The sequence below is a fragment of the Pinus tabuliformis genome, chromosome 8 (assembly GCF_031772625.1).
Source record: "Pinus tabuliformis cultivar Carrire ecotype Pingquan chromosome 8, CPIR1, whole genome shotgun sequence".
Lineage (NCBI taxonomy): Eukaryota > Viridiplantae > Streptophyta > Pinopsida > Pinales > Pinaceae > Pinus > Pinus tabuliformis.
In genome coordinates, this window is record NC_142294.1 from 384,035,754 (window position 1) to 384,061,414 (window position 25,661).

General features: G+C 38.8%; 1 protein-coding gene across 1 annotated transcript in view; it reads right to left on the reverse strand.

The window, feature by feature from the left end:
* LOC149235706 (short integuments 2, mitochondrial-like) overlaps positions 1-25,368 on the reverse strand; it is a 194,314-nt gene extending 168,946 nt beyond the window's left edge. The window contains exons 1-2 of the mRNA XM_089372169.1: positions 24,211-25,368; positions 876-980 (exon numbers count right to left, since the gene is read on the reverse strand). Of these exons, the coding sequence (XP_089228295.1) occupies positions 876-980; positions 24,211-24,363 (258 nt within the window). The 5' untranslated portion in view covers positions 24,364-25,368. The remainder of the gene's footprint in view (positions 1-875; positions 981-24,210) is intronic.
* Between the last annotated feature and the right edge of the window lie 293 nt (positions 25,369-25,661).

Below are 25,661 nucleotides of genomic sequence, written 5' to 3' on the forward strand. Positions count from 1 at the left end.
CACAAATGCCATTGGCCATGGGCAACTCCCTAAAGAGGAATGCATCAAAGAAATTCTTCTGTGAAATCTCAGGTTATGAGAAATGCCCTCCATCGGCCGGGTTTTTAAATTTTTGAATATATTATGTTTTGTCACTCTGTATTTTTGTTAGGACAGCATGTTCTGCAGTATAGCTGCTTTGTTTCTAAGAATCTAGTATAGCTAGGGAGTAGAAAAGCTTTTTGGTTTCAAGAGCAGCAAACTTTGGTCAACGACTGCATTCCTTCCTTTTGATTGTATTACAAAAGCTATACGGTTCAGCCACAGCCCTTTTCTAATACAATGATAACCATTACAGTTTAAAAAAAATATACAGACATCTATTAGTGTGTTGATATTATCCAGATAAAATCAACAGCCATAAGAATATAATTCAGTTAACCCACACAATGAATTAAGCCTGTTCAGGCTCTTTGTTGGGTTATTTCCTTTTGATGAGTCAAATAATTGGGATTAGATGTTGCCAGAGGCAATAACATGAAAAAGGAATGGCCTGACATTATGCATAAGGAGAAAAATTCAAATAATTCATATAAGAGTACACCTATTGTGCAAAAGAATTGTACACATGTTATACATCAATATAAGCTTATAACCATCGGTGAAAGTCATCTGTTTTTACAAGGCAATCAAGTACTGGATAGTCTTTATCTATCTAATTTGAATTCCATCTCAAGTTATATTGCCAAAGAAGAAACATATTATGGCACATACAAGCAACAAAATCACTGGTTATCCATCAAAGAGGTTCTCTAGCTTGCCACTTAACAACTTCTCATCATGAATTAAATATACTATTCACATCAAGTACGTTGAAGGGGCCATATATGACTTACATTGATTATATTAGAATTTGCCAGGTCCTTTTTGTTCAGAATAATTATACGTTTTTTGCGCAATAAAATGTCTTGAAAATCTCCATTTGCAGATGAGAGTGGGATCTGTTTCACAATAAAATGAGGTGTTAACTAAAAGCTTTATCAGTGCACTGATATTAACATTATATAAGTCTTTTATATGAGAACATTCAATAAATTCAACTCAGATTATGGAACCTTTTTTGTTTCAGACACAAACCATAGCCTAAAAACACTCAACTTCGAGATCCAAGAAAGTGCACATTTGGGGCAACGTCACCCTAGTCACTTGGTTAAATTTTAAAAAAAAATGTTAAAAGTAATAATAAAAATAATAAGTAAGCTAAATTTAATTTTTATATTGCAATTTTATTTTTATTAATAAAATCACCAACAATTTTCTGAAAAAACAAGTAAATAACTAATCGAATCATAATATACATATTGCATTTTAAAAAATTAAAGAATAATATTTCAAAATTTTATTTTTAATTTTAATTAATAACCATATAATACTAAATAGCTTATTACTTTACAATTATATATATATATAACTCCAAATCTACCAAACGCAGAGAGGGATCAAATCTCTTGAGGTTCAAACCTCTTTTAGAGTGAAAAGAGATTTGATCCCTCTCGGTGCTTGGTAGATTCAGAGTTAGGATGGATCTAGGCTTGTCTAAAATAAATAAATGGATCTTATACTGCAACCTATCTACTGCTCTTTTCCTAAAATTTGAAATGTAAAACATAAATGGAAAAGTTATAAATCTCGAAATTTATCTTCCAACGGTTAGACTGTTTTCTAAGGAACCTGCTCTAATACCAATTGTTGAACTTATGCTTATACTGTAACTCCAAATGTACCAAATGCAGAGAGGGATCAAATCTCTTGAGGTGCAAACCTCTTTTAGAGTGAAAAGAAATTTGATCTCTCTCGATGCTTGGTAGATCCAGAGTTAGGATGGATCTAGGCTTGTCTAAAATAAATAAAGGGATCTTATAATGCAACCTATCTACTGCTCTTTTCCTAAAATTTGAAATGTAAAACATAAATGGAAAAGTTATAAATATCGAAATTTATCTTCCAACGGTTAGACTGTTTTCTAAGGAACCTGCTCTAATACCAATTGTTGAACTTATGCTTATACTGGGGAGGAGGGGTTGCAAATGAATCAGTATGAGATCCCTTTATTTATTTTAAATGAGCATTCATCAATCATTCATTAATGCCAAAACAATAAATGCATGTAAAACCAAATCATAGGACATAGAGTTTAACATGGAAACCCTTGTGGGAGATAACCACAAAAAAAACTTATCTTTACAAATAATTGTAACTTTCTAGGCACCAACTTACTAGAGACACCAATCTTCTTAGCTGAAAACCAAATCAACAAGATATTGTGTAGGCACCAACCTACTGGGACACCAATCTCCTTGGCTAACCACCAACTTAGCAAGACCTGTATAGGCACCAACCTAAGGTCTTCATACACAGAGCACTTTTGACTTCCCCTGCATGCTTCATACTTCATGCATTTCATAGCATCATCATACCCTTAACTTGCATGCTCCAATGCCTCTCCTCGCTTCATACCCTAGACATAGTTTCAAACCCTAGCTAGCTTTAGCCTTCATGCACTAGCAGGCCTCATAGTATAATTCCCCAAAATATAATCCCAGACTAGTGCACTCCACAACATCACAACCTCAAAACAACACACTTCACAGTGTCATAGACCTTAGTCCTACACAGCGCACTCTTAACACTCCAAGAAAACCACTTAGACTCTTTTTGCACCTTTAAACCCCAAGGATACTCTCCAGCTCCTCTTGCACACCTTTAAAACCCAAGGATACTCCCCAACTCGTCTTGCACACCTCAAATCTCTTTTGCACACTTGCACTTGATATTCTTACTTGGATACACTTCCAATGCGCTTATGTATCCTTTATTTATAGTGTTTCTTCATTCACTTATGGGGCCGACTTGTAGTTTTTGGCTGGCCAACCTGACAAAATATTTCATATCTCCTCATTTCTATGGAATTAGAGGGAGTGCCATATATTATTGGAAAGTTCTCGGAATAAGCTTCTCAACTATATATCCTATGCTCCCATTCGAGATAGGTTTTTAGAGTAAAACGGTCTTCAAAGATAGGGTATCCAAATTGGGCATTAAAGGTCCAAAAACAATATTTCCAACAATCTCCATCTTGCAATCTTTATCTTGGACATTTGTAGTCCCCCCTTGTCTTTGACATCAATGACAATTGTGTGGGGTTTAGTTCCCATCAGGTCATTGGTTCAAGTCTCACGGGAAGGCGTTGAGTGTAAGAGCCAACTTTCAGGGATAAAAATCGTCCCAAGGGGCATCCAAGTTTGACTAAGACTCACACAATCCTGCTGCAGCATCCCACACATGGGCAAATCGTTCTTCCATCCAACATTGGGGCTGGCCCAGCATCTAATCTCAGCATAGCTGGCAGCAGGATAAAACACTTGAAATCACTAATCACAAAGAATTATGTAGCTCATGTGCTTGGAAAGGAAACAAATACATTACAATTAGCGCAATTTAAATATTGAACTTGAAGTCATGTAAAATGCAAAAAACAATTTTGCCCCTGGGTTGGCAAAGCATGTTATGTAAAGTGTTATGCAAAATATTATGAGGTCCTCAGTTTGATCCCCCGATTAAACCATGTCCACATTAGGGGCAAAATAGTACACCTACTGATTATAGTGGTAGCAGATGGAATCAACCCCATGCCAAGCGAGTACGAGACCACCCCCATTGCTGATTCCACTAGTTACCAAAAAATAATTGCAGAAACAATTTTAAGTCAACTATATCTATTTCAATAGGCAGTCCACTTAAGAAGCAAATAAGGACTCATCACTCTGCAAAGGAAAGAACAGCAGTCCTTTGAGGTAGAAATCAGCATCAGAAGGCAGCTAAGCTTTTGAATGTTTTCCACTAAATCGATTATACTTCTGCAAAATCCATAATGTTCAGGTAAAAAGCTATGCCTTTGAAGCAGCATTTTTTATTATATTTAAAATGGGACAGCAGTATTAGGAAACTTAATGTAGCATCTATCAAATAGAATAACGGAGCTTTTGAATGTTTTCTCCTGAATCAGTTACAATTCTGCAAAATCCATAATGTTCAGGTAAAAAGCTATGTCTTTGAAGCATTTTTTTTATTATATTTAAAATGGGGCAGCAATATCAGAAAACTTATTGTAGCATTTATCAAATAGAGTAATGGAGCTTTTGAATGTTTTCCACTGAATCAATTAGCGTTCTGCAAAATCCATAATGTTCAAGTAAAAAGCTATGTCTTTGACGCAATGTTACATCTATCATTATCAGCAATTTATTGTCGGGGGTCCAAAAATTTAATTATCGGCAATATCAGGGAAAATATCAGAAATTATTGGGAAAGTTTGAAAAATACAAAATAATCATTTTTTTTTTTTTTTTTTTAACTTCTAAAATGACATCAACATCAAACAAACACATTGCTACATAAATATGAATATCAAATCGATATATAAGATGTACAAGACGTCAAGTGATAGTACATACATCAGATATCGATATTGAAATATGATATTTTCCCTGAGTCATAAGATCTAATGGAATGATACAAAATCATATCAAAACAAAAATAAATTTATCTCATGAGATGAATCATGGAAATGAAAACAACGGCTTTCCCCTTGTTTGCTTGATGGAAAATGGTCAATTCATCATCAACAACATTATTAGAACTAGACCAAAAGATTGGTCGACCAAAAAATACATAAAATATTCAAATTTTAAAAAGAAAATATAATTCATGTGCATCCATATGAATCCAAATTATTATACACAAATATGCAAAATTTCTCATGTAAATAACAAGGGTGCATATAACCAAAATATCACCGAGTGCAATCCATCTATGAATCGAAATAGATCAATAGAGAGAGGCTCTAAAATTTAAATGGCCTCCAAAATCCAAAGAAAATCATGCTATGTTAAAATTGGCAACTAGGGCAAAACTCCATGTGGGTCATCTTATTTATGCCAGCTGATATTTTTCTTGATTTCCTCTCATCGAGAGATGTAGGATTGATCTAAAGATCATCCGATTCTGATCAGTATTCATGAAGATATGAATTTATTTGTGTTATGGGACAATTCGTCAAGGTCGGCCAGCAACCAAATTGCCCCCACTTATGCTCAACGTTTTAGTATAAATAGAGGTGCCTTGAAAGTCATTTAGACACACACTCTTCTTGTGATCTCTTCCTCTCCACTTGTCTTTGGGTTTTTGGTGGGAGGAGAGATCCTAAGAGTCAACACTGCCCTAATGGAGAAGGCTCTACGCTATCTTAGGAGATGGGAAAGCTCTACGCTGTCATGGAGGACAGCCCTTATCTCAGCCTCAAGAAGCCTTAATGCTGCCCCATGGAGAAGCCCTAACATAGCCCTAAACGCAGTCAAGAAGAGGACCTTAACGCTGTTCTAGGCCGCAGGAAGAGAGGGGTCTTGGACAGCATGGAAGCAAGGGTCCGAAGTCTGCTACAGGAGGCCGAAGCTGAGGCAAGTGCAGATTGTTTGAGGGCTGGAATCTTGTTGTTTCAAGGGCTGAGAGAGCAGGCTACTAGGCCGAGTCTTAGTAGGGCAGTACGCTATTGTTTTGAGATTGCTTGGTCACATTTTGTGGAGGCAGAAGCTACAGGAAGGCTGTTGTGCTAGGCCGCAGGCCATAGCACACAGTTAGGGACTGCGTGAGGGCTGTCAAGGATGGACAGTGCCCTAAGAAGGCAGCATGGCATGGGAGGAAGTCTTCCAAGATGGGCCGCAGTCCTTATGAGGTTGGTTTGTTAACTGTGGAGTATGTTTAGGGCTGCGTAAGTGCCCTAACCAGGTCTGCAGCAAACAACAGCAAGCAAACATAAATGACAGCAGTGTTTTGTTTAGGAGGGCTGTTAGATAGGACTGTCTTGATGCCCCAACCAGTCCATGATGAAGGCTGCCCCATCTGCTGTTAGAATGCCATCCAATGCAGCAAATAGAGAATCTCCTAACAGTGAACTAATGTAGTGCATGATAAGATGTGACAGCATTGCAACAAGGTGCAGCATGATGTTGAATGTTGCTGCACGATGATGGGCATATTGATGAAGTGTAGTGTAGCATGATGTGTGTAGCACAAGTGTAACAAAGTGCAGAACAGTGATAAAATAAGATGCAGTATGATGGGCACAGTAAGGTGATGCAGTACAGGGAAGTGCAGCATGATGATGCAGTAAGGTGTAGCAGTATGATGTGTTCAGCATGGTAATGAGGTCCAGCATGATGATTGGGTGCAGCACAGTGAAGTGTAACATGGTGAGGTGCAACAAGGTGATGGAGTCACCTTGTATCAGTGGAAGCAGTATGCCTTCAACTCAGCTCAGATCAGCTACCTCATATGCTATCTTCTTAGAGAAGATCTCTGCTCTTATTTAGATAAGTCAAAAGGTTGACTTCTGATGTATATGTACTATCTCTCTCTCTGCTGAACTATTGAAGAACATATAAGAAGAATTGATCAAGGGTTTCTCCACATTGGGGTTTGTCCCTAGTTGGCGCCACATCTTGTGTCATCTTGTCTTGGATTGTCTCCTGCAATCTATGTTTATGTTCTATCTGCATTTTACTATCATGCTAAATGTGATTGCTAATTTGGAATTGATATTGAGCTAATATGGAAAATTGAAGTAAATTTGCTATCAGCATAAAACATACCTAAAATTAACATGCTACAACAAATAGCTACATAACATCAAAATCGTTGCCAATATTGGGATCATATTCATCAAGATCATCCACTAAACACTAAATTAAGATAATAAAAAAAGATTAACATCCTAATCAATAACTTTGCTCAAGTGAAATGTACATTTTTATTAGGGTCGTGAAGCAGGAGCTCAACAGTCAATGCCACCAACATTGAGGTACATAGAGGGCTTGGTGATCTTGATTAAATGTTGGTTCCATACCCTCGCACATCACAGAATCCAGTAGAAACATTGCAATCCCGCCAATCATGAAATTCTAAAGATTGTTAAGTCTGTTGGATTTTGAGTGGGATCTAAAATTCTATTTTCTCCATATCCAATGAGGTCAGAACCACTCTCAAACACCCTCAATCAATTGAGTATAATGTTAAAAATTTAAGTAATGATGAAAATTGGTGGCTATGGGATGAATTTCCTTGAATAAAATTTTGTTTCTGACCTTTCTAGTGACTTTCTAAAAATAAAAAGTTGTGTCTATCTTTGCAACCATGACTTTCCAAAAATAGTAAATCACCTTCCGACAATTCGTAATCATATATATATAATGGAAAATCACTTAACTTGTCCTTAATCAATTTCAATTGTTTAATTTTTAACTCAATCATCAATATTATTATTATTACTATTACACTCTTTATGATATTATTATATTATTATTAAAAAGAAATTCAAGTCTCTCAATCATGTTACATGCAATTGCCCTCAATTAATGCATATGTTACTCTCTCTCTCCCTCTTAATGGATTCATTCCTCTCTCTCTTTAATGCTCTTACGCACCTCTTACACTCTCTTACACACTTTAATGACTTGTAATGAAACGATTCCTCTTACACATCTTTAATGCATAAGTTACACTCTCTCCTTAATGCATACGTTACACTTCTCTCCTTAATGGCATAAGTTGCACTTCTCTCCTAAATGCATAAGTTACACTCCTCTCCTTTATGGCATCATTTACACTCCTAGTTTGGCACGTGCGACTCATCCTCAAGGCATAGGAATTACTCCCACATGAATTCGACCTCCTTGCTCTTCCTATATATTTGTGCCTCTCATCCTCACTTGATACACTTACTTGTGCTTGTCAAAGTAGAAATCGAACATGAGAGAGAGAGAGAGAGAGAGAGTTGGATAGTCTAGAGGAAGATTGAGAGAGAGAGAGTTGGATAGTCTAGAGGAAGATTGAGAGAGAGAGAGAGTCTTGAAGAGCAAGAGCAGATCTTGGAGAGCCAAAGTGATTCAGTGTTTGCATCAGCTACTGCTATCAGAGATCTTCTTCAGATTTGGGTGAACTTCTTCATTCTTTCATTGTACTTTGTATCTCTATTGAACAATTGATTTCTAATAGAAGAAGAATTTGGTTGGGTTTTTCCCTGGTCATTGACCAAACTTCTTTGTGTCTCATTGAGTTCTTGGTTGTCTTCTATTGTGCATATGGTTTATATGGTTTATGTTCTATCTACAATTACTTAACTTTTATTGCAACAAAAGAAAGTTTTGGATTTAAGTGGTTGTAACAGCATAGGACATCTGTTTTTTAACATGGTATCAGAGCTTTGGTGAAGACAAGCTCAAGAAGACTAGTGCTGCTCCAGCCCATTTTCTGCTGGAAAATCTCTTGTTGTTCCTTCTCTCTGCAGCCTATTTTCTGCTAAGATATCAAGTGTTGTCCACTCCATTTACAACTCATTTTCTGTGTGCTATCCACTCCATTTACAACTCATTTTCTGCTTGCTATCCACTCCATTTACAGCTCATTTTCTGCTTGTTGTCCACTCCAGTTACAGCTCATTTTTTGCTTGTTGTTCACTCTACTTGCAGCTCATTTTTCTGTTGAAATATCAAGTGTTGTCCACTCTTTTTGCAAGTCCATTTTCTGCTAATATATCTCTTGTTGTCCCTCTCTATTTGCTGCTGAAATTTTGAGCAGATCAAGATGTCTTCCTCTTACTTTAAGAATGAAAAGAAGTTGGTTGATGCTTCAAACTTCTTCCCTTGGAAGGCCAGATTGGATATTATTCTTGAGGAACATGATGTTCTTGAGTATGTTGAGGGAGAGATAGCAGAACCAGCTGAAAACTCCAATGCTGCTATCAAAGCCAAATTCAAGAAAGGAGAAGTCAAGGCTAAAAAGATTATCCTTGACTCTCTTGGAGACCACCTCATCACTTTTGTTGCCAACTTGAAGAAATCCAAAGAAATGTATGACAAACTGATTGGAATGTATCAAGTGAACAACTTGAGTCAAATTCTTGCCTTGAAGAATCAGCTCAAGGATATTAAAATGAACAGAGGAGAGACCATTCAAGCATACTTCATGAAGATATCAAAAATCAAAGATCAACTGTCAACTTTTGGCGAAGTTGTTCCTGACAAAGAACTAGTGTTGATTACACTTGGAGGTCTTCCTTCTTCTTGGGAGACTTTTATTACTACCATCAGCAACAATGATAAGTTTCCCACATTTGATGAGCTTCTGGGAAAGTGTGGTCAAGAAGAAGCCAGAATGATTTCCAGAGGGAGAATTCCCAAGCATGAGGAGGGAGAACCTACTGCCTTTGTTGTACAAGGCAAGAAGAAGAAAGGAAGAAGAGGAATTCACTATTCGAGAAATCTTTCTCCCAACGGCACCTCTCAATGGACCAAAGACTTATCAAAAGTCCAATGCTACAACCGTTGCAAGCATGGCCACTATGTTCGTGACTGTTCAGAAAACAAAAGAGCATCAAAATCCAACTTCAACAATTGTTCCAACAAATCTGGCTACAAAAGAAGAGAAACTCCTTCTGCTCGCAAAGGAAACTACCGTTCCTCAAAGAACCAAATGTATGATAATAATGCAACTAAGACTCAATCAGAGTACTTTCTTGTTTCTTCTCTTTCTAGTTCATTTCCTACAGATTCTTGTGATAGTTGGCTAGTTGATAGTGGTGTTTCAAAGCACTTTACCAGTTACAAAGAGGTACTCTCTAATCTGGTTTAGAGGGAGACATATTTGAAGATCATTCTTCGAGATAGCTCTACATATCCCATAAAGGGATCTGGTTTCGTTTCCTTCCATCTAAATCTAGGTAAAATATGACTCTTCACGAAGTTTTATGTGTACCTAGTTTAAAGAAGAATCTTGTGTCCATATCAGTTTAAAAGATAAAGGAATGACAGTTGTTTTCATAAATGGTAAAGTTCTCACTTGGCCATCAAGATCCAACATGAGCAATGCCCTCACTTTGGGATCTGGATGTGAAGATCTATACAAAATCAATGGAAGACCTATCCATGCACTAATCCATGAAATCAATCATCAAAGTGAACTTTGGCACCGAAGGTTCACTCACTTGCACTACAAAGCATTACCTCATGTGAGAAAGATGGTTTCCAAAATGTCGGAAACCAAATTTGATCATGATGGCGTTTGCCAAGGGTGCGCAAGTGGAAAGCAAGTGAAGGGACAATTCCCTTCAAGCAAAAGCAAAACTAGTCAAGTATTGCATCTTGTACATTCAGATTTATGTGGACCAATGCCTATAACTTTCTTGGTGGTTACTTGTATTATATTATCTTTGTGGATGATTTTTCTTGCAAAACATGGATTATTTTCTGAAAAATAGAAGTAAAGCTTTTAACATATTCAAAGATTACAAAGCTCTAGTAGAAAAACAAACTAGAAAGCAAATCAAAATCTTCAGATCTAAGAATGGAGGAGAGTTCACTTCCAATGATTTCATTAACCTTTGCAAAGAAGTTGGAATTAGAAAAGAGACCACTATACCATGTAACCCAAAACAAAATGGAGTGGCCCAGAGAAAGAATAGAACTATCATGGAAGCGGTCAAAGCGATGTTGCATGATCAGAAATTGTCAACGTTTCTATGGGTAGAAGCTGTGAACACAGTTGTCTATGTCCAAAATAGATCTCCTCACCGTGCCCTAAACAACAAAATCCCTAAAGAAGTCTTCATTGGCGAAACGCCCGAAGTTGGACACCTATGGATCTTTGGTTGTCATGTCTACTTCTATGTCCCAAAAGAGAAAAGGATCAAGTTGGAAGCTTCAAGTAAGAAAGGTAGGTTTGTTGGTTATTGTGAGAATTTTAAAACATACAGAATATACGTACCTGGTCAAAAAAATATAGAATTTAGCATGGATGTAAAATTTGACGAAGATGCAGCTCTTGGAAAAGCAAGAGACACTCCTCTTCCTCTTGCTAATGTTGATAGTCAAGATGATGTATTTGAAATACAAAAAGATCCAGAAGCTGAAACTAATCTTGTTGATGAACCTATAGAGCCCATGGATCCTTTGGATCCTCCTCCATGTGATTGATCATCCTTTTAAAAGGAGACCTTTATGGCTTCGTGACACTCTTCAAGATGTTGATAAACATGTTGCCCCTAGAGGAACTTTCAGAGAAAGCAAGAAACCTTGTCGGTTCCAAGGATATGTTGTAGCCATGAGCAACATTATTCAAGTTGAAACATGCACTTTTGAAGAAGTTGTAAAGGCCCAAATGTAGAAAGAAGTAATCGCTGAAGAATATGAATCCATCATTCATAATGATGTATGGGAAGTGGTTCCAAGACCCCAAGGTAAATCTGTTGTATCTTCTAAATGGTTGTATAAAATTAAACATGGTGTTGATGGCAGTATTGAAAAATATAAAGCTAGATTTGTGGCTAAAGGTTTCTCTCAGAAAGCGGGAATAGACTATGATGAAATTTTTGCATTATTACACCACCATCTGATCTATTGTAGCTCTAACAGCAAGCAAAGGATGGTCTCTTCACCAGATGGATGCGAAGACTACTTTTCTGCATGGCTTCCATAAAAAAGAAGTATTTGTGGAGCAACCATGAGGCTTTGAAGTACATGATCCAAAAACTCGTGTGTAGGCTAAAGAAAGCCCTTTATGGTTTGAAGCAAGCTCCAAGAGCTTTGTATGATCGCATAGATAGCTTCTTGATGAAGCTTGGTTTTACCAAAAGCAATGCAAATCCAAATCTTTAATTTAAGACAGCTGAAGGTATGTCTTTGATTTTGGTATTGTATGTTGATGATTTATTTCTCACCAATAGTGAACCTCTTATTCTCCAGCGTAAGAGGGAGTTAGCTTCTGAATTTGAAATGAAAGATCTTGGTTTGATGCACTACTTTATGGGCTTGAAGGTATAGTAGAAATCTTGTGAGATTTTCCCTTCTCAAGGAAAATTTGTTGTCAAGAAGCTTTGTGGTAAAGTTGCAGGACCTGATTTGGATAATCCTTGTGAGTACCATCAACTGATTGAGGCACTAATGTTCTTAGTGAACACTAGACCAAATATCTGCTTTGCAGTCAATACATGATTAAGCTTGCTCATGCACACTGGGTTGTTGCAAAGCATGTGTTGAGGTACCTGCATGGGACCATCAATCTTGGATTGAGATATACTATTGAAGATGTAAAGCTACATGGATACTCTGATGTTGATTGGGACGATAACTCTACTAACAGAAAGAGCACATCAAGGTGTTGCCTCAGGTTAGGATCAACCCTAATATCTTGGATGAGCAGAAAGAAAAAGTTTGTTGCCCTTAGCACGGCTGAAGCAGAATACATTGTTGCTAGCATGGCTAGCTGTGAGGCAATATGGCTAAGGAAGCTCTTTGGAGAGTTGTTTGAGCAAGTATTGGATACTACAGTAATTTACTGTGACAATAAGAGTGGGATTCGACTTGTTGAAAATCTCGTGTTCCATGACAAGTCCAAACACATTGAGATCAAATATCACTATATCCGAGATATGGTGCAAAGAGGAGTAGTGAGACTCCATCATATAGCAACTAATGATTAGATTGTTGACATTCTTACCAAGCCTTTACCGAAAAGGAAGTTCTTGGTTTTCAGAGAGCAGCTTGGACTGACAGAGGTGACCCTTCCTAGAGAGGGCGGTCATGGATGATGAGCCTTGGATGTGCGAGATCCTTGTCATGTGTTGACAAGTGGATCCCCCCAAGCAGTGATGAGCCTTGGATGTGCGAGATCCTTGTCATGTGTTGACAAGTGGATCCCCCCAAGCAGAGAGGACTCTTGGTTGTGCGAAGATCCTTGTCATGTGTTAACAAGTGATTCCCCCAAGTGTGTATAGGGTGATGGATGTATCTTCCCTATGATGATTCTTCTTCATTAGATTGTAATGTCATTGTTCCAAAGCAGAGATAGCAGAGAACCTTGTATCAGACAGAAATTCCTCCCTAGCTGAGAGGAAGTGTTGAAAATTGGCAGTTATGGGATGAATTTCCTTAAATAAAATTTCATTTCTGACCTATCTATAGTGACTTTCTAAAAATAGAAAGTCATGTCTATCTTTGCAACCATGACTTTCCAAAAATAGTAAATCACCTTCCATCAATTTGTAATCATATATATATGTAATGGAAAATCACTTAACTTGTCTTTAATCAGTCTCAATTGTTTAACTTTTAACTCAATCATGGGACTTAATCATGTCATATGTAACCGCCCTCAATTAATGCATATGTTACTCTCTCTCTCTTAATGGATTCATTCATTTCTCTCTTTAATGCTCTTACGCACCTCTTACACTCTCTTACACACTTTAATGACTCGTCATAAAAAGATTCCTCTTACACCTCTTTAATGCATAAGTTACACTTCTCTCCTTAATGGCATAAGTTACACTTCTCTCCTAAATGCATAAGTTACACTCCTCTCCTTTATGGCATAAGTTACACTCCTATTTTGGCATGTGTAACTCCTCCTCAAAGCATAGGAGTTACTCCCTCATGAATTTGACCTCCTTGCTCTTCCTATATATTTGTGCTTCTCATCCTCACTTGACACACTTACTTGTGCTTGTGAAAGGAGAATTCGAACTTGAGAGAGAGAGAGAGAGAGAGAAAGAGTTGGAGAGTCTAGAGGAAGATTGAGAGAGAGAAAGAGAGAGAGTTTTGAAGAGGAAGAGCGGATCTTGGAGAGCCAAAGTGATTCATTGTTTGCATCTGCCACTGCTATCAGAAATCTTCTTCAGATTTGGGTGAACTTCTTCATTCTCTCATTGAACTTTGTATCTTTGCTGAACAAATGATTTCTAATAGAAGAATAATCTGGTTGGGTTTTCCCCTTGTGGATTTTGCCCTAGTCATTGACCTGACTTCTCTGTGTCTAAAGGAGTTTTGGTTGTCTTCTATTGTGCATATCGTTTATATGGTTTATGTTCTATCTACAATTACTTAACTTATATTGCGGCATAAATAAGTTTTGGATTTAAGTGATTGTAACGACATAGAACATCTGATTTTTAACAAGTAAAAGGATATCCTTTTACTTTTAAGAACTTAATATTACCATTAACTACTAAGGTATGTATCCCATGAGATGAATCTTGGGACATGAAAACAATAGATTTCTCCTTGTTTTCTTGATGGAAATAGGATTAGTATCCTCACAACTCAATCCCCAAAATCACTTTTAAAAAATTAGGGTTTAATTTTATTTTATTTTATGTTAAATGGTAATATGTTGAAATTGACAAACATAGCTATAATTTCGAAATTATTGCAATAATTACCCAAATTATCGCGTTAAATTAAATTATTGCGATAAATTCAAAACAGGGAATTTATCGTGATAAATTCGGTGATAATACAGTGATGGACAATTTGGCGATAATATCGCAATAATTATGATATTATCGCGATATGTGCAATACTGCTTTGAAGCATTTTTTATTATATTTAAAATGGAACAGCAATATCAGGAAACTTGATGTAACATCTATCAAATAGAATAATGGATCTTTTGAATGTCTTCCACTGAATTAATTGTGCTTCTGCAAAATCCATAATGTTCATGTAAAAAGTTGTCTTTGAAGCAATTTTTATGAAATTAATAATGGGGCAGTAACATCAGGAAACTTAATCTAGCATCTATTAAATAGAATAACAGAGCTTTTGAATGTTTTCCACTAAATCAATTATGCTTCTACAAAATCCATAATGTTCAGGTAAAAAGCTATGTCTTTGAAGCATTTTTTATCATATTTAAAATGAGATTTAGCAATATCAGGAAACTTAATGTAGCATCTATCAAATAACGAAACCTTTGAATGTTTTCCACTGAATGAATTATGCTTCTGCAAAATCCATAATCTTCAGGTAAAAAGCTATGTCTTTGAAGCATTTTTATTGTATTTAAAATGGGACGACAATATCAGAAAACCCAATGTAGCGTCTATCAAATAGAATAACATAACTACAGACACAAAATACTGACTATAATAATCTAGGGCAATTTGGTGTAGGGTTTCTCTAGTTAACTAGGGTTTCAACAGTTTCTCTTAACTGTTCAAAGAAATAATAATTGTGGCATAATATAAAACCTTGGTAAACTGTTAAAATTGGCAACTAGGGCCAAACTCCATGTGGGTCATCTTATTTATGACAGCGGATATTTTTCCTTGATTCCTCTTGTCAAGACGTGTAGGATTGATCTAACGATCATCCGATTCCGACATGTATTTGTGGAGATATGAATTTATTTGTATTTACTTGAAAAATTGTCAAGGTTGGCCAGTAGCTTAATGTGTGGCACACATGCCCAGCATATCATATAAATACAAGTGAGGTTGAGTCATTATTCATCATCTCATCTCACTCATTCTTCTCTCTCCTTAGCATTGGGTTTACACAAGGAAGAGAAGCTCACACGTGGGAAGGACGCAAAAAGACGTAGTTTGGAGGACGCAGAAGCTGCAGGTCATCTCTTTGACCAGCGTTGACCAGCGTGGGCAATTCAGGGCTGCAGTTTTGGTGTGGCTGCCTCTCCTAGGCAGGCCGCAAATTCTGGCACAAAAACCGAGGCATTCTGACCTCTGGTTTGACCAGGGTTGACTGCCCTAGTTTAGGGCAGCAGGTTGATTACAGTTGACTGTTGTTTGACTATGTTTTGGGGTTGTTTGAGGGTTGCTTCTTCTTGCTTTTGAAGGACTAAATCACTGGGAAATTGACCAAACATATTGAAGGTCAATTTCACCTTGTTTGACCAGATTTGACTTTGCTAGTTAAGGTTTACTGCTGCTGTCATAAAATTACAGATTTATGAATTTGTACTATTTCTCTCTACTAAACTATTGAAGATTAAAGAAGAATTGATCAAAGGTTTTCCCCCAATTGGGGTTTGTCCTTGGCTAGCCACCACATCTGGTGTCTCTTGTTTTGGCTTGTTTTCTGTCGATCTATTAATGTTCTATATGCACTTTACTTTATGTTTATGTGATTGCTAAACAATGGCTAATAAGAAGAACTGAAGTAAAATGCTCTAAGCATAAAACATATCATAAATTAACATGGTATCAGAGCGGAGGTGAAGACAAAGCAAGAGCAAGAGCAAGAGCAATCACTGAAATTTGTTGAAGCAATCTCAAAGACTTCATGGGGTCCTCATCACACTTTCCCGCTGAAGACAAGCTACGTGAGAAGTCTGACTATCACCGATGGAAGATGTCTCTCGATCTGACATTAGAAGAGCAGGAAGTGTTGGACCATGTGAGAGGCAAAATCGTTGAGCCTCCATCAAATGCATCTGCTATTGCTAGGAACAAGTGGACCAGGGGAGAAGTCAAAGCAAAGAAGATCATCCGGGACTCTATCGACAAGCACCTGGTGGCCTATGTTTCCGAGCTGACCACCTCCAAGGAAATCTACGATAGACTGGTAAGTTTATTTAAAGTTAATGATGCAAATCAAGTTTTGTTCCTTAAGAATAAGCTGAAGGAAATTAAGAAGGGAAAATATGTGAGTATGCAAGCATACTTCTTAAGGATCACTGAGATCAAGAATGATCTCCTATCAATTGGGGAAGTCATTCTTGACAGGGAACTGACCATCACAACTCTTGGAGGGCTCCCATCTGAATGGTATATATTCAGAATCACTCTTCTCAACAATAATGTAATTCCTGGATTTGCGGAATTGATGGCAAGATGCATTCAAGAATGTTGACACCTAATCCTCACGATTGGGTGAATTTATGTAAATAGTTAAATTAGGAATGTGAACAGTCATCAGGAGATGAACTGAGCAGTCACACCCTTTTGTATATAACAATAGCATACCTAATGAAATCAATCGAATCAGTTTTACTGCCTATTGGAGAGTTACTGCCTGGCCTGACAAAGAAGACAAGGACGGAAGAGCAGGAAATGCCTGCACTTAGAGGTAATCCCATGCTTTCTCCTCTCATGCTAAAAGGAGAAACAATTTCGGGGCTAAATCTAAAGGAAAGGTCGGACCGAAGGGTGGAAGAAAAGGAAGATGTTACAATTGCAACAAAATGGGCCACTATGCAAGGGAGTGCCCTAATAAAAAGGACTCACATCATGACGATGATCAAAATCACTCCCGAGGCAATCAAAGGAATGGCAGGTTCAATGGCAAAGGAAAGAGGAATGTCGGAAATCAAGGAAGTGGTCAACCCTCCAAGAAGGCAAGAAACTCCAGGTATGAATCTAACGTTGTTAACAATAAGCAAGATGAATATTATCTACCAGCGGCCCTCTCTACTACTGCTCCCCCGAACTCACTGGGAAATTGGCTTATTGATAGTGGTGCCTCAAGGCACTTCACTGGTTACAAAGAAGCTCTCTCTAATCTGATAGAGAAGGAGACCAACTTGGAAATTGTTCTTGGGGACAACTCAAAATATCCCGTGAAAGGCGTAGGGAATGTCACTCTTCAATTGAATCAGGGTAATACAATTCATTTGCAAGAAGTCCTATATGTACCTGATCTCAAAAAGAACCTGGTGTCCATTTCGGCAATGGAAGACAAAGGCTACAAGGTGGCCTTCATCGATGGCAAGGTACGTGTATGGAAAAAGAATTTTAAAGATGCTTTCACTCTTGGGTTTCGAGTTGATTCATTATATCAGGTCGGAGGAAGTCTGTTGGGTGTCATGTCTTGTGACACATCTCTTCAGTCCGAACTATGGCATCGGAGGTTTGTTCACCTTCATTATAAAGCTCTACCCAATGTGAGAAAAATGGTGATAGGGATGCCCGAGTTCAAAGTAGAGCAAGAAGGTGTATGTCCGGGATGTACCGAAGGAAAGCTCAAAAGGGGACCATTCCCCTCAAGCCATAGCAAGACCTCCGATATATTGCAGTTGGTTCACTCAGAGATATCTGGTATGATGCTTGTGAACTCCTTGGAAGGATATTTATATTACCTCACTTTTACAGATGATTATTCTTGCAAGACTTGGATATACTTCTTGAAAAAGAAGGATGAAGTGTTATCTTGGTTTCGTCACTTTAAAGCCTTGATCGAGAATCAAACCGAAAAAAAGATCAAGATCTTAAAGACTGATAATGGGACTGAGTATGAATCCAATGAGTTCCATGACTTTTGCAAAGAGGTTGGCATTAAGAGGGAGACTACAACACCATATATTCCTGAGCAAAATGGTGTGGCGGAAAGGAAGAATCGTACGATTGTGGAAGTTGTCTGTGCTATGCTCCATGATCAAAGGCTTCTGAAGTTTCTATGGGCCGAAGCTGTAAATACTACCATATATGCTCAAAACCAATGTCCTCATCAAGCATTGGGTTCCAAGAATCCCGAAGAGATGTTCACTGGTAAGAAACTTTACGTATCTCATTTTAGAATTTTTGGAAGTCGTGTATATTTTCATGTGCTGAAAGAGAAAAGAAATAAATTGGGTGCATCTGGAAAGAAAGGAATCTTTATGGGCTATAGCGAAAATTCTAAGGGCTATAGAATCTATGTGGATGGTCAAAGGGAAGTCGAGATTAGCCATGATGTCACCTTTGACGAAGATATGGCTCTTAGCAAAGTTGACAATCTTCCAACTCTAAGGGAATCTAAAGAAACTGACACCAAGAAACCGGAGGAAAAGGAAGATGAGACAATGCCCGATGTGGAAGAACATAAGGATCTTATTGATCCCCCTCTGCAAGAGCCTTCCTCTTCCAAGAAGAGGCTTTCATGGATTAGGGGGACACCCGATGATGCTGAAGGATACATTGCATCCAGAGGGACTTTCCGAGAAAGTAAGAAGTCGGCCAGGTATCAGGGATACTTGACCATCATGAGCACGAACATCTAAAATGAGCCTTCATCATTTGCAGAAGCTGTCAAGCATCAAGTATGGAAGGATGCTATGACTGAGGAATATGAGTCCATCATGAAAAATGATGTCTAGAATGTGGTCCCCACACCCCAGGACAAAGCAGCTGTCACTTCGAAATGGCATGACAAGATAAAGCATGGAGTTGATGGAAGTGTTGAAAAGTATAAGTCTCGTTTTGTTGCTCGTGGCTTCTCTCAGAAGGAAGGCATAGACTATGACGAGATATTTGCACCTGTTGCCCGATACACCACCATCTGCTCGATCATAGCCCTTGCTACTTCGCAAGAATGGAACCTAAATCAGATGGATGTCAAGACCGCATTCTTGCATGGTTCGATCAAAGAGGAAGTCTATGTGGAACAACTCGAAGGATTTGAGATTCACGATCGGGAATCTCATGTGTGCAGGTTGAAGAAAGCCCTCTATGGGCTGGAGCAAGCACCCCGGGCATGGTATGAGAGGATCGATAGCTACTTGATGAAGCTGGAATTCACTAGGAGTGAAGGTGACCCTAAGCTTTACTTTAAGGTTGAAGATGACAAACCTTTCATACTGGTGTTGTACATTGACGACATCTTTCTGACAGGTGCAAACCCTCTCATTCACAAATGTAAGAGGGAGTTGGCTTCTAAGTTTGAGATGAAGGACCTAGGACTGATGCACTATTTCCTAGGACTGGAAGTCTGGCAGAAGCCAGGGGAGATTTTCCTATCTCAAGGAAAATATGTGGTGAAAATATTGGAGAGATTCAGTATGGTGGACTGCAAGCCCGTGACTACCCCGATGGAGCTTGACTTCAAGAAGTTAAGCGGTAGTGCTGCCGGACCTGTTTTACAAAATGCTACCGAGTATCGTCAACTCATCGGAGCATTGATGTTCTTGGTGAACTCTCGTCCGGATATATGTTTTGCAATCAACACGTTGAGTCGACACATGGTTGAGCCTCACCACACACATTGGATTGGTGCCAAGAATCTGTTGAGATACCTTCGTGGCACAATCACTCATGGGTTGAGATACATTGCCGGAGATGTGAGATTACATGGATATACCAACGCTGATTGGGTAGGCAGCGTGGTAGACCGAAAGAGCACTTCCAGGTGTTGTTTCTCTTTGGGATCTGCCTCAATATCCTGGATGAGCAAGAAGCAAAAGTCGATGGCTTTGAGCACCGCTGAGGCAAAGTACATTGTTGCGAGTATGGCCTCTTGTGAGGCGATCTGGTTGCAAAAGCTCTTCAATGAGCTGTTTGGAATTACATTGGATACTACTGTGATCTTGTGTGACAAACAGAGCAGAATTCGTTTATCAGAGAATCCTGTATTTCATGATCGCTCCAAGCATATCGATATCAGGTACCTCTATATCCGAGATATGGTGCAGCCGGGAGCAATAAGGCTCCAACATATCGGTACAGATGAGCAAGTCGCCGACATTTTGACGAAACCCCTAGGAAAGGTCAAATTCTTGACTTTCCGAGAACAACTTGGTGTCGTTGAGAGACCCTCTTATGAGGGTCGTGTATGATGCATACATTGAGCTCTGGGAGCTCCGGGGAGCTTGGGGTAGTTCTTGGAGTGACATGCGACCATAGGGCCACTCACCCTCCCCTAGTGGTGCGCTATGTACAGGGTGAAAGGTTCAACCTTCCCTTGTGATACCCATGGCAACCTTGGGGAAGGATGATTACAGTTCGGCCTTCCAAAAGTGACATTTGTCTTCAAGAGGGCTTCGACCTGCTTTAGATCTTTGTGTAATTATAGTGGGGTTCAATCTAGCAGAGTTCCTCTTGTGTACTTTCAGACAACCACAGAACAGAAAATATAGCATTGCACTCCAGGAGACTTCGATTGGCCTTAGACGGTCTTTTGTTTGCCACAAGATAACCTTCGCAACCTTCAGAGGGACTTGACCTAACGACTTCAATTCTGCTCCAAGGTGTTTCACTCGAGTAAAAAATCCTAATTCGGTTCCAGGAAACCCCTTCTCAAAGATTCGACCAATTTGCTTTAAGGAGAAACTACTTCAAAATTCCAATATGCTCCAAATTGCAATCGCTATTGGATCTCAAACAATTTGTCCAGCTTCATAAAATCCCCTTGATCTACCTTTGGAAAGATCCGCTCATTTATTTAGCTTCAAAACCCCGATCTGCTCCAGGATGTGCGTTTATTACTACAAAGGGAATGCAGATGCCACAGGAGGGTGACATCCTGTTTTCTTAAACCAAGAGGGTGAATGTTTATGATAAATATGCTCTGCCCAGAAGCCCTATATCATTTAGAAGTTAGATTTTCCTGTTGCCAGAACAATAGAATACCAGACCCACAGTTCAAACCAGAATTGTCCAATAACCTATGCCAGAAACAAGTAGAAAAAAAAAAGGAAAAAAGTTTACTAACTAGGGTGGAATCTTTCACCACTAAAATTAGTAGGGAAAACGGGGTTTAAAACCCTTAGAGCCTCAGGCTCAAGATAAACAGAGACAAATTGATCCAATGATGATAATCCAAAATGGATTCATCCCTCTCATATTTATAGATTTCCTAGAGGGGTCTCTCCTCCTTTAATGACTGGGTAAATTTCACTTTAAACCCCAGTTTTGGGTTTTCTTTGCCCAGCTGCCCCAAAACTCACCCAGAATTGGAAATTTTGGGGTTTCCTCTTTATTGAGGACTGTAGCCTACGGGGATAGATAGGCTATTGGGTCCCTTAGGCAAGTAATTTCCCAGAAACATTACATAGATGAGTTTCACTTGAAAAAGAAAAAAAAATGCAAAAGGGATTTTTAAAGGTAAAGTTTATATTTCTTAAGAAAAACCATAATCAAAGTCTTATCTTGGATTTGTTCGTTAGGCAAAACAGTAATCAAAGTCTCATCTTGGAGTTGAGTAAAAATGAAATACTTGGGCCTCAAGGCCCCCCGATTCACAGCTAAAAAGGTGAAGGCGAAGTGCTTTGATAGCCAAATGTTATCTCAGGCACAGGCTTAAAACTTCAACAGCCATATGCACTTAGTTTTAACTTTTTACCACAGAGGGAAATGCGGTTTTTGGAAGACAATTTCTTTAACGAGAAGTTCAGTAAATTGGCCATCAAAATAATAATAGGAATATGTTTATATGAATATATTGTAGATTTAAAACGACTGTATATAAAAGCTACTAATACTTATAATTATAAGTACTAGTAAGATTGTCAACTTTTTATAAGTACTACTAAAAAGTGCATTATGAGTTTTTAGTAATCATGTATATTTTTCTTGAGGTGGAAGGTTAGATCTCAAATTTTAAGCCTGGTAAGAGCTAATGACAAGCAATGAAATGTGTAACATGGGGATTCTTGAATTTAAATGAATAAGGCAAGAGTAGCTCTTTGCCCTTTACAAACCCTGAGATAGCATTCAAGTATTGATTAAAAATACCCGCCCCTGGATGGAGTGATAGGAGAGCGATTACCTACAGGCAGTGAATTGCTGCGATTTCCATCTCCTTTGGGCCGCAGCAGGACAGATGGGTGCACCACCAACCTGCCATAACATGCATCCAATCATAGATATGAGTGCACAAGTTCTGGTTATAATAGTCTTAATGATTTTTCCAGGCATAGTAACTCGCTGTGTACTGGTTGTGTTCGAATAGCCCAAATAGTTTGATTTCTCAGAAGTCTTTTGCGTTCTCCGCTATTGGCAAGATTGTTGGGTCCCAGGAGGAGAGGAGCCTCTCGTGGGTGGGTGCTTACCCTTTCTGTTGGAGAGTTTGCCGTGTCAGTTTTCATTTCCAACTTTGAACTATGGTGTGGAGGGGTTCAGACTGTCCCAATCGGCATGGTTGACCCCACAGTTCATCTCACGAGCACAACAGGGAGCTGAATCCTCACAGCAGTCTTCCGCATACAAATCCCATCAGCCCTTTGCAGAGAAATTGAATCGACCAAGGAAAATGCATGTCTAGAGAGTGGTTTCATTCCCAATGCCAATATCTATGTGGAGCTTGGGCCCTAGATACCAGACACAGGCAATACTCACAGTAGAAACACGAGTTATTATCAGACTGTGGACCTGTATTGCAAAACTGTCATGGGCAAATTCCAGTTGGATGCAATTCAGCTTCAAATCAAAGAGGTGGATCAGAAGGTTGTGGCAATGGCCAAACGAGTTGCAGACCTGGAATTCACTGCACCTGAGAACACCACTGGGCAAGCTCCAAGCTCCAATTGTAGTAGACACTTCCCCCTCTTCTTAATCGCATTTCAGCTTTTCTTCTCTGCTGGAAGAGGCACCGTTGATGCCCTTATAAGTAGCATTAGACCTATAGATTGTTTTCTTTTTGTACATAGCTCTTTTTTTAATTTCTCGGGACCTAGTAAATTCCCCGAAACGGTATAGACAAAAGCTTTACTCTTCTGCTACTGATCTGATCTGGTTTCATTAATGGCAGATCAGCAGCATCTACGTATATATTTTACTCAGCATTAATATAAGATTTAGACTAGCTTTAAAAAAAGGTAATTGATCAAATCCAATATGGAGGTTCAATGGGATTCTCAGATTTAAATGACTAGGACAACAGTAGCTTTTTGTCTTTTAAGAACCCTAAAATATCATTTAAGTATTGATTAAAAATAGATATAAAATTTCCCGGAGATAGACATAAGTTAAAACCTTTTTTTCAAAATGTTTTCATAAAACTCTACAAGTATTACAATTAGCGAAAATACGTCTGGCATTACAGAACATTCATTCTCACCAGGCATTACGAGTAACGACTAAAGGGAAAACCATTAATGACTAGAACTTCATTCAACTAAGCTGCCTTAATCAAGATTATCCAGAACTTGCCCAACCACCTATTCAATCACCTGGCAAATTGTACCTTGACGGGTGGCCTCACGTGCAGCTGCTTTAATCACTAAAGCACGGCACAATTGGGCATCAGTAAAATAAATGAACTGGATGCCTGCGACTAAATTTAAGTACTGAATGTGCATTAACAGAATAGAGTGAGACTAGTGATTTGTTTTGGAGAACTGGAGTTATGTAAGGGCTCGCAATCAAAATATGTATGCTGATATTATTGTCAATGCGGCTGATTGATATGAAAATTGCTCTGCAATTAGCAGGGAATTTTGGAGCTTTAAGGCAATTTCGGGGCTGGTCATAGTTTCAAGCGGGAGTCGAGGGTTTCACTGGGCTTTACCGAAGGAGATAGATTCTGTCCCGAATGCCTACCACTCTTATAGCTTCGAAATAAGGGGCATGTCATACTCACCCTTACATTAGATTTCGGACTGAACCTGAGTAATGGAAAGTGAAAGAAAGAGTACCCTTGCGTCCCTGACTTCTACGACGAGATCGGCCAACTTGAGGCGCTCTCGGATGGCCCGAGTGGCAGCGGCCATGTGACCCGGAAACCAGTTGATCGCCCCTCCACTTGAATTGAACGCCATTTTTCCCAGAAGCTTTCCCATGCCTGCCATTTCTTCTCTGATAGCCACCAATGCCTTTGCTTGCTGTCGTGCTTTCTCCAGCCAATTATGTTGGCTATGACACTCCTGATTCGGGCTTCTTCCTTGCTTTTGTGACTCTGTCCTTTCTTTCAGACCTAATAGAGCTCTTTTCCCTTATCTCTAGCTGTAGTTTAGCCTACTTGAACACTGGCAGTTGGACAGCCACAACCACTAGTCTTTTATCCTTTGAACTCCCCTCTTGAGCAAAAAGACCAGCCTCGCCGTAGGCAATTAGGAAAAACTAAGACGACCGCGACCTTGAAGCAACACCACCAGCCACTAGAGAGGCAACGTATGGGCAAGCAGCTATAGAGGCTGAAGATCAAGTAGCAAAAGTAGACCCTGTCGGTACAGCAGCAGTTTCTCCACCAGCCTTAACCGATGATCCAGTCGTTTCTGATCTTAACGTGTTACCTGTTCTTGATAACATGTGCCCAGTGAGTGAGTGAGTGAGTGAGTAAGTTAGTTAGTCAGTGGGTTCAGAACGTAGAACACGCATGCCTATAGGTAGAACACTCAATGGGCTAGGGTGGCCTCAAGCTCGTAGCAGCAATAGTAGTAATCAGCACCTTAAGAAAGACCTACGCACCAATATAGAGCAATAACCAGCCAACCGCTTAGACATACCAAAACCCACCAATTAATTGATTTATGGTCTCAGGTTCGCCTGTGAAACTAGAAACTGGTTGTGTGTTATATCGTAAGTAATAGGGCACGCACTTATGGCCCTTTCTGTCCTTCAACCCCTGTAAAACCCTTCAGCACCATATCCCTGACACACACAACGTCATTGCCAAAACATAAATGCGCATATAGGATATAATTCTCATACAGTATGGTGGTATACCAACCAATTGCTTTGATCAGAAGAGGTTTAGAGGGTTTTCTGAAAAGCTTTTCAAAATCGTAGAAACAAAAAGCGGAGCCACCGTTTACTTCGTGGGGAGAGTGTGTGGGGAGGAATGGAATGTTGATGAGTAATCCGTAAATATTATTGTGATCCAATTTTGGTCATTAAATATGAAATAACAAAGTTTGTAACATGGAAAATTTTAAGATATTGAGTTCTTCTTTAGTTCTAAATTATCAAACTCACAATTTGCTTATTTTTTAAATGTGTTATCAATGGATGGGTTCTTGCAAGATTGCTTTAATGTCTTCAACACAATTTCTAATTAGCTTCCTTTAAAGTTTACCTTGAGTTAACTCCATGGTTAACAATCCTATATCCTTATTGTAATTTAATCATGTTGCAAAATATTTTTTAA